At 39.2% G+C, this 17,225-nt stretch overlaps 2 protein-coding genes across 7 annotated transcripts in view; one reads left to right on the forward strand and one right to left on the reverse strand.

Moving 5' to 3' along the window:
- LOC141904633 (cAMP-dependent protein kinase regulatory subunit-like) overlaps positions 1–17,225 on the forward strand; it is an 80,527-nt gene that overhangs the window by 27,568 nt on the left and 35,734 nt on the right. Inside the window, exons 1-2 of one of the 6 annotated variants that reach the window (XM_074793257.1) lie at positions 12,829–13,202; positions 13,779–13,959. The exons of 2 other annotated variants lie outside the window; for them this stretch is intronic. In XM_074793257.1, the coding sequence (XP_074649358.1) occupies positions 13,864–13,959 (96 nt within the window). In that variant the 5' untranslated portion in view covers positions 12,829–13,202; positions 13,779–13,863. Of the gene's footprint in view, positions 1–12,828; positions 13,203–13,778; positions 13,960–15,928; positions 16,065–16,153; positions 16,221–17,225 lie in introns of those variants that run through there. 3 more of the 6 variants (XM_074793258.1, XM_074793259.1, XM_074793261.1) reach the window with 3 other exon arrangements.
- Positions 1,268–7,629, reverse strand: LOC141903245 (uncharacterized). Its single transcript, XM_074791330.1, has 16 exons — positions 7,449–7,629; positions 6,308–6,579; positions 5,327–5,438; positions 4,901–5,118; positions 4,699–4,818; positions 4,366–4,536; positions 4,133–4,272; positions 3,803–3,920; positions 3,593–3,679; positions 3,318–3,498; positions 2,999–3,079; positions 2,412–2,472; positions 2,255–2,317; positions 1,965–2,149; positions 1,694–1,860; positions 1,268–1,615 (listed from the first exon to the last, which is right to left on the reverse strand). Exons 1-16 carry the CDS (start codon positions 7,627–7,629, stop codon positions 1,268–1,270), a joined length of 2,505 nt encoding a protein of 834 aa, XP_074647431.1.

The following is a 17,225-nucleotide window of genomic DNA, read 5'->3' on the forward strand; positions in this document are numbered from 1 at the left end:
ATTCAACGCCCCCTGGTGACTATATTCAAAACCCAATGACCTCGAAACTCACCACAATCATAGAACATGTCATGAACTACAACTTTGCAAGTGATCATGATAACAAAATACGCCTAAGTACCAATATAATAAGGAAATACTAAGTTATTCTACTATTCAACGCCCCCTGGTGACCATATAGAATAACTAATGTCCTTAAAACTCTCAACAATAATAGATGATGTCATGAGCTATAACTTTCCAATTGATTGTGGTTACAAAATATGCATAGGTACGAATATAATAAAGAAATGCTAAGATATTGTATTATTCAACGCCCCCTGGTGGTCATTGACAAAATCCAATGACCTTGAAACTCACCACAATCATAGAACACGTTATGAGCCACAACTTTCTAATTGATTGTGGTATCAAAATACGCTTAGGTATCAATATAATGTGGAAAAACTTTTTCCCACTTACAAATGAGTACTGGCGACACCAAGATGGCTGCCAATTGCGTCATAATTGGCTGATGAAAAATAACTGTCTCAGGTTTTAAAACATCCCTTTCCAAAGAATACCCATCACAAATTGCAAATTGAGAAATGGCAAACCAGTAGGAAGCTACAGGGCTCAGAATTTGGGCCAAAATTTACATTTTTGGGCACTAAAAAGGTCATAGGACGGCCATCTTGAGTCCGATCGACCCAATTTTTGTTATGCTGATGGGCCCTGGGAAGATACACATACATCCGAAAGATCAAGGTAATTGATCAAAGCGTCTCAAAAATTTCCCTCAAAAAGTTCAAATTTTTAGTCAGGAAATATGATCAACAGCTAGTAGACCACAATAATAAAAGGAAATTGAGGTGTTTGTACAATTACCTATAAAAAATTATATTTTGAACATATTTCACGGAATTCCGGGAATTTTAATTTTACAATCCAAGGTCGCCATCAATGTCCGATTAGCAAAGTTGTCTGAGCATGGCTGCACCATTTCCATGGCTGCACCATTTCCAATCAAATTTGTAACATCCGATGTAATAAAATATTTTTTGATAATGATCTGTGCCGATATAATGATTTGATTTAAAAAAAAAAAAAATTACGAGAAAGGAGTTTGGTAGTCGGTCGGCCATATATATTTTTGAAAAAAGTTATTTCACCCAAAATTTTGAAAAAGGGTCGATAGGCAATTATATCTTATTCTGAAAATGATTATTTTTACAGAGTTTTCTTTTCTGTGGCCTAAATTCCAAATTTGTGTGGCCTAAATTCAAAATTAAACAACTACTTCTGTGTCAGACTCTTGATCATCAGAATCAAAAGTATACAGTGCGGAATTGGAATCTTCTGGTTCAGCAGTTTGTTTTTCCACTAAATTTGAGTATATTTCTTGACACGAGGAAATGCGTTTATGAAGGAACTTCAGTTTTTCATATATCAAACTCTTAAGTCCCTGATCTACATCGTCATCTTCCCTGGCAGCAAGAAGATCAGCTCGTTGAATCTCTAAATTCTGTATCACATGAGAAAGTTCAACCTGAACCATTTGCTTTTCTTCTATCGACCTTTTCAGAGTAAACCAACTGCCTAAGGCTTTACGTTGCATTGTAGTTAAAGCTGACATCTAAAGGAAGAACAAGACAGGAAATCAAATACGAGAAAAATTTTGTAGCAAGCTCCACCGAGAAGAATAAAGACCAACCTCGTTAGACAATGGCTGGTAAATTGTGCTTTCGAGATTCAGAGCATCTTTAGAACTAATTCTGTTGATATCCGCAGTCAGACAATTGTACAAGTTAATGGCCTTTTTTATACTTTTCACAACCCGCTTCCGCTGCTTGATCAGACGACTTGCAATTTTCTGGCCACCTAAAATTTAGTGGGGTATATACATGAGTTATGTCTGTTCTGAAGGGATTTACAAGGGAGGAATGACAATGTAGCAATTATGTCACATGGGATGGCAGTTTCACCTGCATGTTTTTTTGAAGCTTTATCAAGAACCTTCATCTCACATGCTAAGGTTCGCATTTGTCGAAGATATGCACAACGTTTCCTGTCATTCATTGCTTCCATTAGATTGATGTATTCGTATTGAGAACTGGACCATCGAGTGAGATTCCGAATATTTTCAATTGATTGAAGTCTTGCATCCAGTCTAAACGAGACAACAGTATCAGTATCATCACAATGCCACCATAATGAAAACTGACAGAAAACAAGCTGAAAACTAATACCAATGTACGTAGTTACTCCAACTTACTCATCTCTCTCTTTAACAAGGGTCATACATGTGGTACCATCATTAGAGCTCTTTATCATTGTACTGAGAAAAAAAAATATATATTTACATTCATATTTCATTTAAGTACTTAATAAGTGCACCTCTGATGATTTATCTCATAATTACTATAACTTACCAGACAGTGTAGTATGTAGACAAGAGCTTGACGTATTTTTCTTGCCATGAGGATGGGTTTCCTTAATATTGAAAAAGAAAAATAATCAATACAACAGGCCTTAAAACTCTTTCCACACCGTGGGTTAAATATTTCGCCTCATGAGATGACTATAGCTGATGTCGAGGGCAAACTCATTTGCCAGGGATATATCTAAAATAATTTCATTGAAAAAAAGTTTATAGGGCAATTTTTATTGGTTTGTCAAGTGGATGAGATCTCAGTCATGTATCTGGTATACTATAGTATAGAACTATTAGATGGCGAAGCTGTGCCCACAGTAACTTATGGCAGGTGACCTCCATTTTTTCCCAGATTTCTAATTCAAAGGTCAATAAGTCAGCGTGACCCTCAATGGACCCAAACCCTAGAGTGTATCATATAACCATTCATGAGCTTTCAGAAAATTATTGGTTTTGGGGTGTTGACTTAGTTCAATGCCACGTGTTCACAACCCCGAAAAGGTCCAGCACAGCTGAGTGGAATTTCATTAATGATGATCAACATGGAAAGAGTTAAACTTGTTAACACCATGCCATAACTTTTACCTTTATCTCTTTTATGAGTCACTGATACCTTTTCCTGGAAATTCCACTGTTCAAAGATATCATCTCTCCCAGTAGCTATTTCTAAAAATAATGAAAAGATACATGTAAATTCAGCTTTATTCCTCTAGCAAATAAGATACATGGTGACAAATCGAGACCTGGAATTATCAATGATATATCGGCAAGTTCCTTTTCTGCTTGTTCTATAGCTACATCTGCTCTCTTAAACCGCTCAAACAATGCGAATTCTAAAACCACAAACAAAAATGATGTCAAAATTATCAATATGTGATAACCATACCATCCTGGATTTACTTACCAATTTTATTCATTTTCTTCCATGTATAATGCTGGGCTGCTAATGTAAGTAACTCTAACCTACGATTTGGAGTCTGTTCCTTTGTAATTTGAGCAAATCGTCGGATATAAGACCAAAATCGTTCCATAGTTTCTCCATCCGTCAAACCAAAATTTTCCAAGCGACGTGGACTTAAGTTTGTCTGAGCGATAATAAAAGATAAAAAAACATTTTTTTTTTCAAATAAATATAATGATCCAGTCAGAAGAAAACTTAAACCTAGGTTAGATCCATACTTGACAATTGGCTTGATGACCATAGCAGTGAAATAATGGAATGGCAAATTGGAGATTACCCGGCAACATTCTTGAAATATCTGGTTTCTGAAAAAATATCAAATGCACGTGGTAGTTAGAATGGGTTCAGGGAAACCATTCTCATTTGGGAACTAGGGATATTGTTTCAATAACATGGTCTATGGGCAATAACTAAGAAATGGCATCTACCTTTAGATATTTTTGCAATACACAAGCTATGTCATACATAACTACCAATTCTAATTGATTATGCTCAACTTGCAGCTCTGCAACCATATGATTCAACAGCGAAACAACGTAACTGAGCCTGGAATATGAATCAAACACATTCTCACACATCAAAACTAGGGATCCAAGGACTCCATGAAATCATTGACTATTTCAATATTCAATGGCCTCTAATGAACATACACAGAAACCAATGATCTTGGCACTCATCAGAGAAGATTTCATGAGCTACATATTTGCAATTGATTGTGGTTCCAAAATATGCACATGTAAGATACAGAACTAGATTACCTTTCACCGTGCCTTAGATTTAGCATCGCTAGTGGAATCTCATGTCGTGAACATGCCAAACCCATCACACCAGTATAATCCAAATTGACAGCTTTGTTTTTGGCACGGATGTCTGTTCCTGCCTGGAAATTATTACATTCCTGGAAAAATTAATCAAATGGCAATTTCAATTAAATATATTAATATATATTGTATACAATCAAAACCATTTTTTTCAAAACCAAAATATTTACACCATCATCAAGTTTGGATGTATCACAACATCTCAAAACATACGAATCTACATTGCCTTGGTCTAAAAATATTGGTCTTAAGATTTGTGGGGTAGAGTAACTCCTTCCTGCATTCTTTTTCCGAACCAATCCAAAATTAGCATCAGCTGACACAAAAAGTTTACCATTATCCTAGGAAGATGAAAATTGATTTTCAAAAAATATTTCAGAATACAGAAGACTCTGCCTGTCCGGTAATCCATTCAATCTAAATGAAGGTCCAAATGGTACCGGTTAAGGCGGGGTCTATTTTATATGGCAAACCAGTGTCAGAAATGCAGCCAGAAGCCATACCTCAGGACAAGCCAAGCACCGCTTATAAGTGTAAGATTTCGACAACAGATATTCCTCACAAGTTATCAATCTAAATCTACTCAGACTCTCACTTGTCAGCAGTCTATACAACTGTGAGACCTACGTAACATCAAAGCACATCAAATTTTAGTTAACAATGAAATATAGACAGGAGATGTGCACTTGGGGTGTATTACTTTACCTGGTCAAGCGAATAAGCGTTCATCACAGCATACGTGTCTGCAAATGCTCTTGCTGACAGCTGACCTTCTATTTGGAGAGTCGTAAAAAGTTTGAGAAAATCAAATGATGCAGCGTATGTTGGCTGGGAAGGAGATGCAGGCCACAAACGATGATTGGTTAAAGCAATAGGTAGACTTTGACATTCGCAGTGCTGAACTTTTTTCGCATCACATCGACCTATTAATCAATATCAAACATAGCAGTGAATAAATCTGAAGTAAATTATGGTTGATTTTGATTTTAACCGTCCTGGTGAATTCTTGCTGTTTGGTTAAAGAAATTTACTTTTTTGGATCTAAATCCAGATACTGGCATGCATTTTAACCTACTGACAGATAATGTCATTTATAAAACAAGAGTTAAATCTTGAGCAAATTATACATACCATAAGAATCGAAGACTGTAATAATTTTTTCTTCAATCAAGGTACAATTGCATGGTAATCTGCTGAGGAGGGGTGGCTCCCTAGGACACACATGGTTAAAAAAACCATCCATCTGTGCAAAATAAAAACATCATAAAATACAATGTACGTAGAGTTTTTACCATTCATTCACGTTTCCACTGGTAAGGCCAGGACAAAAAGAAGTACTAAGGACTTTTTCAGCAATTTTAGACCCAAATGGAAGGACTTCTTGACTGAAAAAGAATACTTTCCAGCAAAATTAGGACCCAAGCAGGGCCCACAATAGGCGATTTTTATCACTGAATCCAGGCATCCTCACTTGCCAGGGCTTGATTACCGCCCGCTAAAGCTCCCGTCAACACAAACCCTGGCCGTATACCCTTCATTGGTCTATTACATCGCCCAAAATTTCGTGGGCCGAGAGGTTAACACTGAATGCCCACCAGTCTATATATCTAGCCAAAGAGATGCATGATTTGTCCTACAGCATTACCACGCATATGATTGACTGGAGTGAAATATAGACTGGCGGACACTGTCTGGCCAAGAAATGGACAATGTAATAGACCATATGAAGGGTTTGTGGCCAGGGTTTGTATTGGCGTGAGCTTATTATTCAAAAACATTTGCAATGTGTACCAATGTCAAATTTTGTGCAATATTTCCAAGCAAAGAAGCGATAGAGACATGAGATTTCAAATAAAAAACAACCTTTTTAGACGCAAAAAAAGACCTTGAGTGAACAAATTTTGACCAAATATACCAATTGACCATGAAGTGTATTAGAAATTTCCCTTGAAAACTTCAAAAGAGCTGATTTTAGCAAGCCAAATATATGGACAGACAATTGAATTAAGTGTCTTCAAAAGTTCGCCTTGACAGAATAATGGACATATGACAGTTGAATAGTGAAAGCTAGGCCCCTGGGACTTGAGTCCCACATGGGCTATAAATACTTACAGCTTGCCACTGCTTCAATCGATGGAAAGGCAAATATGTATGTAAGTTTATGCTGCATTCCAAACAGTATGTAGCAAATGGATGACAATCATCACATCGAAAAGGCTCTTGTTCGATTTTTTCGCAGATAAAACATTCAAACGACATCGGTTTGTACTGCTTCAGAGCAGATTCAGTGAGCTTGTCCGATAACTCATCCCACGCATGGACTTCAGACACTCGTCTCTTTCCATAATCACCATAACTGCCTTTCGTTGCACTTTCAGAATGACCTTTTGAGTTAAAAGAATATTCATTTGGATCAATCATTTTAAAACAAGATGTAGTTATAGTAGTACAATGCCATCACCAATGCCTAATGGGACATCCGGCAAATTAACTAGGGGGCACCATGCCTACTGGCTGGTTGAAAGGCTCCACAATCTGGCGATCTATAAAATACAGATATCAATGACCTTTTGCAACTACAATTTTGCTTTTGATCGTGGTAACAAAACATGCAATATGGAAATATCATACGTTATTCCACTATTCAATGCCCCCTGGTGAACATTACAAAACAGAGAGTCATGACCTTGAAACTGACCACAATCATGGAACATCTCATGAGCTACAGCTACGCAAAAAAATTGCTGCTACAAAATGTCCCCCCCCCCCTGTTTTATGATGAGATTTTACAAGGACCACCTTCACAGCACTCAAGAGTTCAAAGAGATCGGCTCTATAACGGAAAACGGCTCTATAACTTTTTAGTGCTTGGCCCGTAGTATCTACATTCCCAGTTTCGTCAAGATGAGATTATAATTGTTGGACAAGAAGCGATTTAAAGATTTTACAAGCGCCACCCATACAGCGCCCTCTAGAGATCAAATTCGGAAAAACGGCTCCATAACTTTTTAGCCCTTGGCCCATTTTCACTTCATACCAAGTTTGGTCAAGATTAAAAAAGAACTGTAGCACTAGTAGCAAATTGAAGCAAAAGCTGATGGAGGAATGGACGGACGACGACAGATAATCACTCTAACCCATCAGCTCCTCTGACCTTCGGTCACAGCCGAGCTAAAAATTACATGTACCATACAAATGGATTTCTCTCAACGAATTCATTTGATTGAATAAGAGTGTATTAGTATTGACTTACTATCAGTTGGATCAAGTGATTCATAGTCCGAAGATTCAGGCTCAGTTAAATTAGATGAGCCAGAATCAGGAACATTTCCTTTTATTTCCGACTGCCCACTGACGCTATGAAAAACACCATCTTTGACCAGGTATAACATCGGTTCTTTTTGTTTCTCTCTTACAACTTTAATAGGCTTCATTTTTCCAGATTTTACGATGGTTACCTCAGGATAATCTGTATGCAATTCTTTAATAGTTCTTTTGCGAGGCATAATGGATAGACTGAAAAATAAGTGCTGGTAAAGGTTAGAAGTAATCAGATTGCATGTAGCCTTTCTGGTCTTTCGTTATATTAGTACACTAATAGGAAAGCACCAGTTCAAGAACTCAACGGGGGCCAGGATTAGTGCCTATTTTCCTCCCCTATTATAAGATGCGGTCCACCAGCTGAACCAGAGGCTCAGGAAACATGACCACTTGTCACAAAATTCAATGCCCCCTGTTGACCATATATAGAAACAAATGAGCTTGAAACTCACCACAGATAACTGGATTCCAGTGGTGCCCGAGGTGGAATGGTGTATTACATTGACTAGGCACCTGGTTTAGTGTGGCAGGGGTGCGCGCTGTGGCTGTGTAGCAATGCCAAAAGGTTTAACTCCCTGCCGAGGGAGGATGATTTTTATTTACGATTTGATAGAACTGATTTAAGTGTAGGGTGCAGGGGCGGATCTAGGGGGGTCAATAGGGTGGCTAGGCACCCCCTCAAACGCCTTCAAAAAATTTTTTCGTGTAAATAGCCTATCTCTAAGAAAATAAGAATGTTAGCTGCCTCAGAATCAGAACTAACAGTAGCGTTGCGACATTATTGGATGTCACCGTATGCTACGAGCATTCATCGAGATGATCGCTCGTAGATACAAGTAATGACTGACAAAGGTGGCTATTTGAGGATATTCAAGCGGGAAGTGATCAAATCGAAGTGCTGACAGTGTACCCTGCTTAGCAGGAGAGAATTAACAAATCTCATTATATAAAAAATGCATCATAGGCCCATGGCTATTTGGTTGATAAACGTCAATCACCGGCTCAATACGTCCAGTGCGGGTGTAAAAATAAGGGTGTGGTTATTCAGCTGGATCCGGTCACCGACTTCTGAACAATATTTTGCCGGATATTTCTCCGCGCATATGCGCAGAGAGGTGCGCGACTTGAAGGAAGTATGGAGAAAAGAGTTTGAGAAAGCAGAGCGCATAGAGCGAGACTCGAATCCGGGTCAGTAAATTCACCTAGCGCAGCGTCTTCCCACTAGACCACCGAGCTCGCTGAAAACCACCCGAATGTTTTAACTAGATATATAGCCCCACCTAACCCTATCCCTAGTTGTGAAACAAAACCCTGGACCCTCTTCTCACCCTCTTGACATTAACCCTATCAAAACCCTAACCCTAAACCCAATATAATGATTTTACTAATACATGATATATGGATCCGGCAAAATATCTTTTAAGTCGGTAACCAGATCTGGCTAAATAACCACTTCCTAAAAATAATCGGCCGAAAATTTTAAGTTTGATTCAGGTGATTCACTAGGCGTTTGTCGTCACCGACTGAATATTTCGGGCGATTAATGCAGTAGCCATTTTCGTACTAGGCCTAAAGCGGTGATTCACTGGCAGCACTTTGAGTATACGGCCATGGTGGCGCACTGCCTATTTGATTTAATAAAATAATGAAAAGGTCGGCAAAATACTGAATAGGCCGAGGCTAAGTTGGAATTTATACTAGGCCCGGAAATCTAAGGCATTATGCATTACCCATTTTCGATTTCCATTATAAAAGGGTCCTCCTTATTACCGAGATGACGTAATTTACCGAGATGACAATGACGTGAAATATAGTATATTTAACTATTCCTTATCAATTTTAACACTTGAAATAATGTTGCATCAGTAATAAATACCTTCTAGAGTCATATTTTACATATTTTTCCGGATATTTTGTAAAAAAAATTTGACTTAATCGTAATCTTGGTTAGCAATAAAATTTCATTAGATTTGATTGATCGACGATCTCATCTCAGTAAAGATATTTTTCTACAAAAATATCCGATAAAATATGTAAAATATGACTCCAGCAGGCATTTATTACTGATATAATATGATTTCAAGTGTTAAAATCGATAGGGAATAAATAAATATGTTATATTTCTTTATGTCATCTCGGTAAATACGTCATCTGATCTCGCCCTCTCAGTCTCGGGTAATAAGGAGGACCGTTATTAAATGCATTTGGATTAACGGTAAGGCTTTCTTCTTCGACGACGTGCAAATGACTTACTTGATCAATCTACTTAGAGATAATAATAGACTTTAATTCACGTTTATCGACGACGATGTATCGTAAGATCCAGTGGGTTTTAAGTAAAAAAAGTAACGCGCGCCACGTTCACTAAAAATGCAGAATGTCGACCGATTTACGGCCAATACTGTTGATGTTCGAATCCCAGAATAAACGACCGAGTGTTAACGCGCTCGCCCTTCTGGCGATGAGTATCTAAGAAGGGTTACCATAATATAGTATACTATAACACGGGGCGATAGACTATCGAATGAAGGTTTACCCTTCTTTAATAAAGTATCGGAGAAGAGGATGTGTATCGGGTGACGTTGCCATAGTTTTGAAAAAGTGAATAAACAGCTTTCATTAAACTGAATGATGTAGGTTTATGCTCTTACGGGAGCGTTCTGCCCAACTTAGAGGGTGATCAAATTTTTTTGTTTATTTGCATTTTTTTCTACAGCCCAACGCACACGACGTAGGGAAACGCAGAAGCGTTTGATCGCGGAAACATTGTTTCCCGAAACCATGTTTCTTGTAGAAAGCGCTACATAGGGAAACAACGAACATGTTTGATCCAGAAACACTGTTTCCCAAAACCATATTTCTGGTTTCTCACGAATGCAGACCACACAGGGAAACGTTCGGAAACATGATTCTGTTTCTGTTTCCTGTTGTAATGTTTTCCGGGTCGGTTGTGTTGGGCATGAGTATCGAGCTCAGAGTCACTGCGTGGACTCCTACATTTTGAAAGTTCCGAATTCATAAAAAGATGTTTGCTTGAAAATTCATAGATTTGACTTAGAGAAAGTAAGATCTTTAGCGGCCTTTTCATATATTCAGGCATTTGTTTCCATATCTCGAAGTGTTGCTGGAATGAAAACATCGATAGCAGGCCATTATGAAGGCTCTTTGAGTGATAGATAAAAAGATTCATGACTCCTATTTTCAGTCACCGCCAAGAAATAGCTTTCAGCGTTCATTGTTGGCGATCGCATAAACTTGAGATATCAGCGCTATTCCGGGCATTGCGAGAATGTCTCTGGAAGAAATTTTCAGCCTTTTAATTCGTCCTCGGAGAACGTCAACTATTGTCGTTAACCGCGATAACGTGATATTTGATTTCACTCGTGGGAAATTCGAAAATTCGTCGAGATAAATTCGTCATTGTAGCTATCGCGACGTTTCACCTGCTGTTGTTAGTCGGAAAGGGGCGGGTCTGAAATCTATAATTAGTTTAAACGCATGATTTGTAACAAGTCAGCGCTTGCTTCTTTTTGGAAAAGTGTGTTGAGGCCCTAATTTGGCTCACTTTTCATAAGAAGGTTTCTGAAGTGCAGAAAAGTGCTATTTTATCCCTTACGAAGTCATCTTAATAAGGTTTGTCATTGTGATACTGAATATTGGTCAAATAGTCATAAGCAAAGCTCATATCACTTCAGGACACTGGTAACATCGTATCATTCTTGCAAACCAACAGAAGGCTTTTTTAAAAGCCTATTACTAGGTGTAACATGTCCTAGTGCATCAATGCCATGAGTGATTTGTCCACTGGTTATTGATGATTTGAATAGTCATGATGAGCAGTAACAATGTCTATCGTGGGCGCAATTCAGTAAAAAAGTGCTACTTTTTCCGCCAAACGTGCCAACATATACAGCTTGGAATAAAACGTTTTTTCTGCGTGGAAAATGTTTTCGATATGCTTTTGTTATGCTGTGTGTGTGTGTTGAAGTCAAAACAGAAAACATCAAAACTTTTTAATAAGGCTTCATTTGCGAAAAAAAACGATTTGTGTCGGAAACTTTTTTTGTTTATGCGTTTCGCAAAACAAAAATAGCTGAACAACCAATCAGTGAGCATCGCTGCATCACATTACATGACACAAAAAATGATGTGAATAACTGAGTAAATTATTGTTGTACTATGGACTCTATGGTGCAATCAACTGTTTTCGCTATGTTGAACGTGTTGTTTGCGGGTAAAATGTTTTGCCGTGTGCGCGTTGGGCTCTACCGCTGCAAACCATGATACATGGTTCGAGCGATTATTCAACAGTCCGCCGAATAAGCCCGCGATTTCCTTATATATCTGGCCATTATCATTTTGCGAGCTATTATCGTTCATCGTCGTGTGGTATTAATTGTCGCGATGTCTCTTGCTAAAAGCCTCTCGAAAATGATAATTCTATCCTCGATATCCAAGGACGTCACTCTCCCCTCGCTCGAGGCGGTTCCCGTATTATTTGACATGTAATAGCTCGCCGTTACAATAGCGCTCGCATTGTCGACAGCTTACTTAAATATTGATATGTCGATGAAAAGCTTGTTAATAGCAAGAGAGAGTGAGAATCTATCTACGAGTACTGTTTAATATCAATATTAGTCTATCATCTAATCGTTTAATGAAATATTATTGAACTATACGCGATAAATCTTATTAGTTCAATGAAAGCCGCGATCCCGCGAGTGTTTTTGGCACGGGCAAAATTAGGCTCGGATAAACGGGCGCCAAAAATGGGTCCGTGCCTGTTTGGCCCGACCAAAAACGTCGGACCAGGCCCGTGCTAAAATATAGCTATTCCGCGTTATGAACAGCCAATCAGCGCTGAGATGAAATATCATGTTCTATTCCCGTAATGGCGGCCACTTCAAATGAATTGGTGCCAACAACTAGTGGCGCCACTTAGCGGCCGGCAATTCAGCTACAAAAAAGTGGCGAGCAAGATTGAGTTCAGGTTGGTACGGAATTTTTTTCTATAGGACGAGTCTTGAAAACTGATAATAGGGAAACGGAAATGAAAAATGCGTAATGCCTCGATATAGCGAATTTATGCCGCAAGTTATCATTATGTTATCAAAAACGATGACAATGACTTGGATGAGAATCCGATTACATTACGAGGGGTTAATGAGATAATCGATGATAATTGGTCGAAACCGGTCGTATGTTGCGTCTCTCTCGTTATAAACGCCCCCTCATCCGCTCTCCACCTCCCGACTGACGGATCGATCTGCTTCAAATCACCATACGAGACAACCGTCGCATTTTTGCGGCGCGCGGTGAATTAAACGATAATTCAGCCGGAGCGACGATTATGAAAATTAATTCCGTTCACGTAGACGCAGATGTTTCCAATGAAAATTGACGACGACTGCGTATATGTCACTGTATCGTTATAGCGTGTCTAATGTGACATTGTAATCGACGACGCGGTGTATGTGGCTGTTGCGCGTGGATTTTATACACCGCATCGTAGCGTCTGCACGAACTCTCTCTCTTTCTCTCTGGCATAGCAGTGGAGTCGCGTAAATTCCATCCCGGATTATCTGCGAGCTCTTCCGTTAAAGCGCGTAGGCACGGATAATAAGGATTTTCGTTCGTGTGGATCCTACGTACTTTCAGGGTCCGGTTGTGCATTTGTCGCTGAATCGTAAGATTCTCCGGTTATATCAGTGAGACCCGTCGATTCAAAATTCCTTTTTTTTTTACAAATCTGATATCGATCGGTCTCGATGCCGGTGTTGGTCTCATGATTTAAAGGTCGGTGGTGCGGTCATAGCTTAGATTCATGACCGGTCCTACGATCTACGGCCACTTTCGAACTTAAGGCTATGAACATGCAACTGAGCACAGTTACCATAATCGAGACTTTAGTCCAAAAGTGGTCTTAAATCTTGAGACTGGTCTTAGGTTGTTAGATTGGCTAAATTACGTAGAACTAAGGTGGTCTTAGACCGATCGTAAGTCTTAAGTCTTGACTGAGGAACCAGCCCCTGGGGCCAGTTGTGCAGTTATTGCTTAGATTCAAGACCAGGCTTAGACCAACTCAGTTCTATAGCTAATCTAACAACTGAAGACCACTAATGATTTAGAACCATTTATGGACTGAAATCACGACTAAGCAACTGGGCGGTGATCATAAATCTGAGAGTTTCAAATGCACAACTGGTCCCGGGTAATATCCGCTTGTGTACATACTCTATTCAAACTCTGAAATTTGTCTCAGGGAATTATTATTCGTTGTTGTCCACCGTGCAGTCGACTGGTCCGATATTGTACGAGGTGAATAAGGCAGTCGTCATCGCGGAATAATGAAATCAACTCGGAAATATTTGTGCTTCTGCAGCGAGAAGAAAAAACAATCGCGGAACAGTAATAGTGGCGATATTAGTAATCACGTTGAAAAGGTTGGTTGATCCGTTCGATCGCTGAACACGTTTCAGAGGTTCTGACATAAGCCATGATCGCACGGGGACTATTTGCTCCGGGTCAAATCAGCCCGGATCAGACCCCGCAGTTAAATTTGGTCCCTGCCTAATTGGAGATCGTGTTCACTCGGAAAACCGATCACTTGATACCAAACAATGCGGCGAAAAAGTGACACGAGTTACTTCAGATATCAGTAAGCATTTGACCCGTGCTAAAATTTGGCTGGGGCCTGGTCCAACATTTTTAGGTGCATTTGGTGGTACTGGTTGTCTCGTGTGACCGCGGTTTTATTTCACTCCCCTTTAACGATAAGTTGTAGAATTTTTATCAGATTCCGATTGGTAAGAATCTAGCGTATCTTACTTTACCAAAATTCGGGGTACCAAAATTCGGGAGTCTGAATCCATTGGCCTGTGCTAGAATGACTGTGTATGACCATGCCTGATATGTGATGGCTAGGTTGGTTGTATAAGCGCTGGGCTTTACTTATCAGTATTTTGGGACAGCATTTTGAATTGCTTTGTGAAACGAGATCAATGGTGTTTTTTTTTGTTGCCTGAAACTAAACCTTTTTTGCATGTTTGTTTATTTATGATATTCAAAGTGGGCTTGTGCAAAAGATCTATATTATTAATGCAAGCAGTTACGATGCAGAGAGCTATGTATTTCTCGTTGGTTATTTATTCAGTCGGCCAGGCAGCTGAACCGGCTCTAATGGCTATTCAGGCGGCTGATACGTTTGTAGGCTATTATCATGTAATCTGTTATACCAGTACTTGTTCAACGCGTCCATCCCTCTCCTGAAATCCCTCACCGGACAACACCACCGGGCGAGCGCAGTGGTAGTAAATTTGCGACCGAGCACCGGCGCGTCTATAACGGTTCTAAAGCAACTCGACCGTTTCTCAAGACGTGTCATTATAGTTCAGCTGGGGCCTCGGCTGGTAGTTCGAGTCAGTTATATCATGGACTCTAGAGTCCTTGGTTATATCATGGATACGGAATCCTGGGCCGGTCCAATCTATCATACATTAATGTAGAGAGTTATATTTCGTATGCCCTCCTACCTGTAATTGTATGCCTAGAGTTTTCATAGGTGTCATCGATGCAGAGATCGAAATCAGCAAAACTTGGAACATGAGAACCTGAGGCACTAGCTGATGAGCAGAGCCAGACTCGTTCTGACTCCTCCTGGTGATGCCCATGGTTTTAATGATTCACTCTGGTCATTTGTATCAATGATTTACCTCTCAAAAGATCCCAAATGATGGAAAATATAGTTCCGAGATATAAACAAGAAAACTAACTTCCAAGTTTATTGATACCTTGGAAAATGACACATATGTATTGCTTAATATTGTCAACAATAAATAATATGATGTAGATTATATAATATTTGGGATCAATAAAGTTGATTTGGATTTGAATATATTGATTATATCGATAACGGTTTTAACTGCGTCAATAACCAAGATATGGCGAGATTGTATGAACGCTATTAGAATTTTTGCTAAAACATTTTCAGTCTGCATATACCCAACAGCAAAAAGCTGCTAACACATTTCCGATGATGGTGTTGTGTTAATCTTTCACGAGTATTTCTCCATGAAAGACCAAATGAACATACCTTCATACCTTCTGCTGGACCTGTTTTACCAGGAAACCAGGGAGACATCCCTGGTTTTATTACGGTATTAATGAATTAATGTTGTAGCCTAATACCCCATTACGGTATAGAATGAAAACTAGTCCCCTACCTAGTATGCAAATGAGAGCCAGTCAGTGACTACAGAGCTTTATATAGGTCAGAGAAATGATGTGTTATGTTTGTTATTTTTAATCAACTTGACCTGAAGCAGTGCATTAGCAGTGTGGTGGGTTTTACGCATGTTTTCATAGCCGGTGTAGGGCAGCCGTATACACGCTAGTCTAGAGAGTGAGAGAGAGAGAGAGAATGAGTGTAGTATGTAATATATAGGCGCTGATAAAGTTTAAACTCATAACCGCGCGCTGCTCTGTTGTTAGATCATTAACGATCATGTTAAACCGATTGAAAAAGCGATTTCTAGGTCTCGGAGTAAAGGTAAGCGTTTATCAGCGGATTCGAACAATCAAAAATATCTAGGTTTTGAGTAAATAAGACATTGATATAGTAGTAGTATACGTGTGACTCTATCCTGTGCTACATATAGTCGTTCGTGCAAATACAGTGTCGGACCAGGATAACCTTTTTAAGATGGTAAGAATTTCACTAGAATGGATTTGATAGAAATATTGTTGTATATTTGGGCGATCATCTAAGGGAATCTGATTCCCTTAGACGGTAGAATTTAGATTTTTTTTTTAGAAATATAAATCTGAGTTTTTACATTGCAATGTTTATCAAGGCTTGATAACGGTAGTGTTCTGGTATCCCGAGGGTGTTAGATCTTTCGTTGAAATTTCCGATTTCATTAGAATTGATTCTTTTGCGCGTGTTCGTCATCAGAAACCTAAGGCTGGGATGCCAAACTGTGAGGCGGCGGGATACACTGACAAGAGGATCTGTATCCTGAGAATATACTCTCTAGAATTGTAAAAATCAAGCCTTGTCTATCATCGAAGATTTGAAGATTCAGTTGAATCAGTACTAGCGGTCTATCGGTTTAGGCCCTTGCTTGTTAGTTGTTGAATAATCTATTGGCTTGACCAAATACGGTATAAATCTCAGTTTTCAGCCCACTCTTGTCTGAGGTAATTGGGTTTTTTTATGTCATGTCTATGTCAAATTTCACGATGTTCACACGAGAAGCCAACCACCACGCAAAGTTGCTAGGCAACAGATTGCCGATGCGGAGGGTAGCGATATCTTGGACTCGATGACTTAGCCGAACAAAACAGAGGGCCGGGTGAAATTATTAAAAAATTTCTGTCACGATTTTAACGTTTCGAAATTAAACGATGATGAATTGATACCTAGGGATTTCAGCGTACGTGGAGGGCACTTCCTGTGAATAACTCAGATCTTTGAGGCAGAACTGACTACGACTACTATTCGAGAGTAGCTTTTACTCTTTTTAAGAGCTCTTCTCAAAAACATCGAAATACCCGCGAAAATCAGAATAATATCTAGTTCATTTTCAATGAAACTATAATAGCAAACCTCGCCTAACTCGCCAAGTGCGAGTTAAGGATTGGAAAATCGGCAGGGAAGTCCGAAAATGATTTGGCCATGTTTGAGTAAGGTGAGGTTTACTATTTTGTC

Source organism: Tubulanus polymorphus, chromosome 4 (genome assembly GCF_964204645.1).
Source record: "Tubulanus polymorphus chromosome 4, tnTubPoly1.2, whole genome shotgun sequence".
NCBI classification, from domain to species: domain Eukaryota; kingdom Metazoa; phylum Nemertea; class Palaeonemertea; order Tubulaniformes; family Tubulanidae; genus Tubulanus; species Tubulanus polymorphus.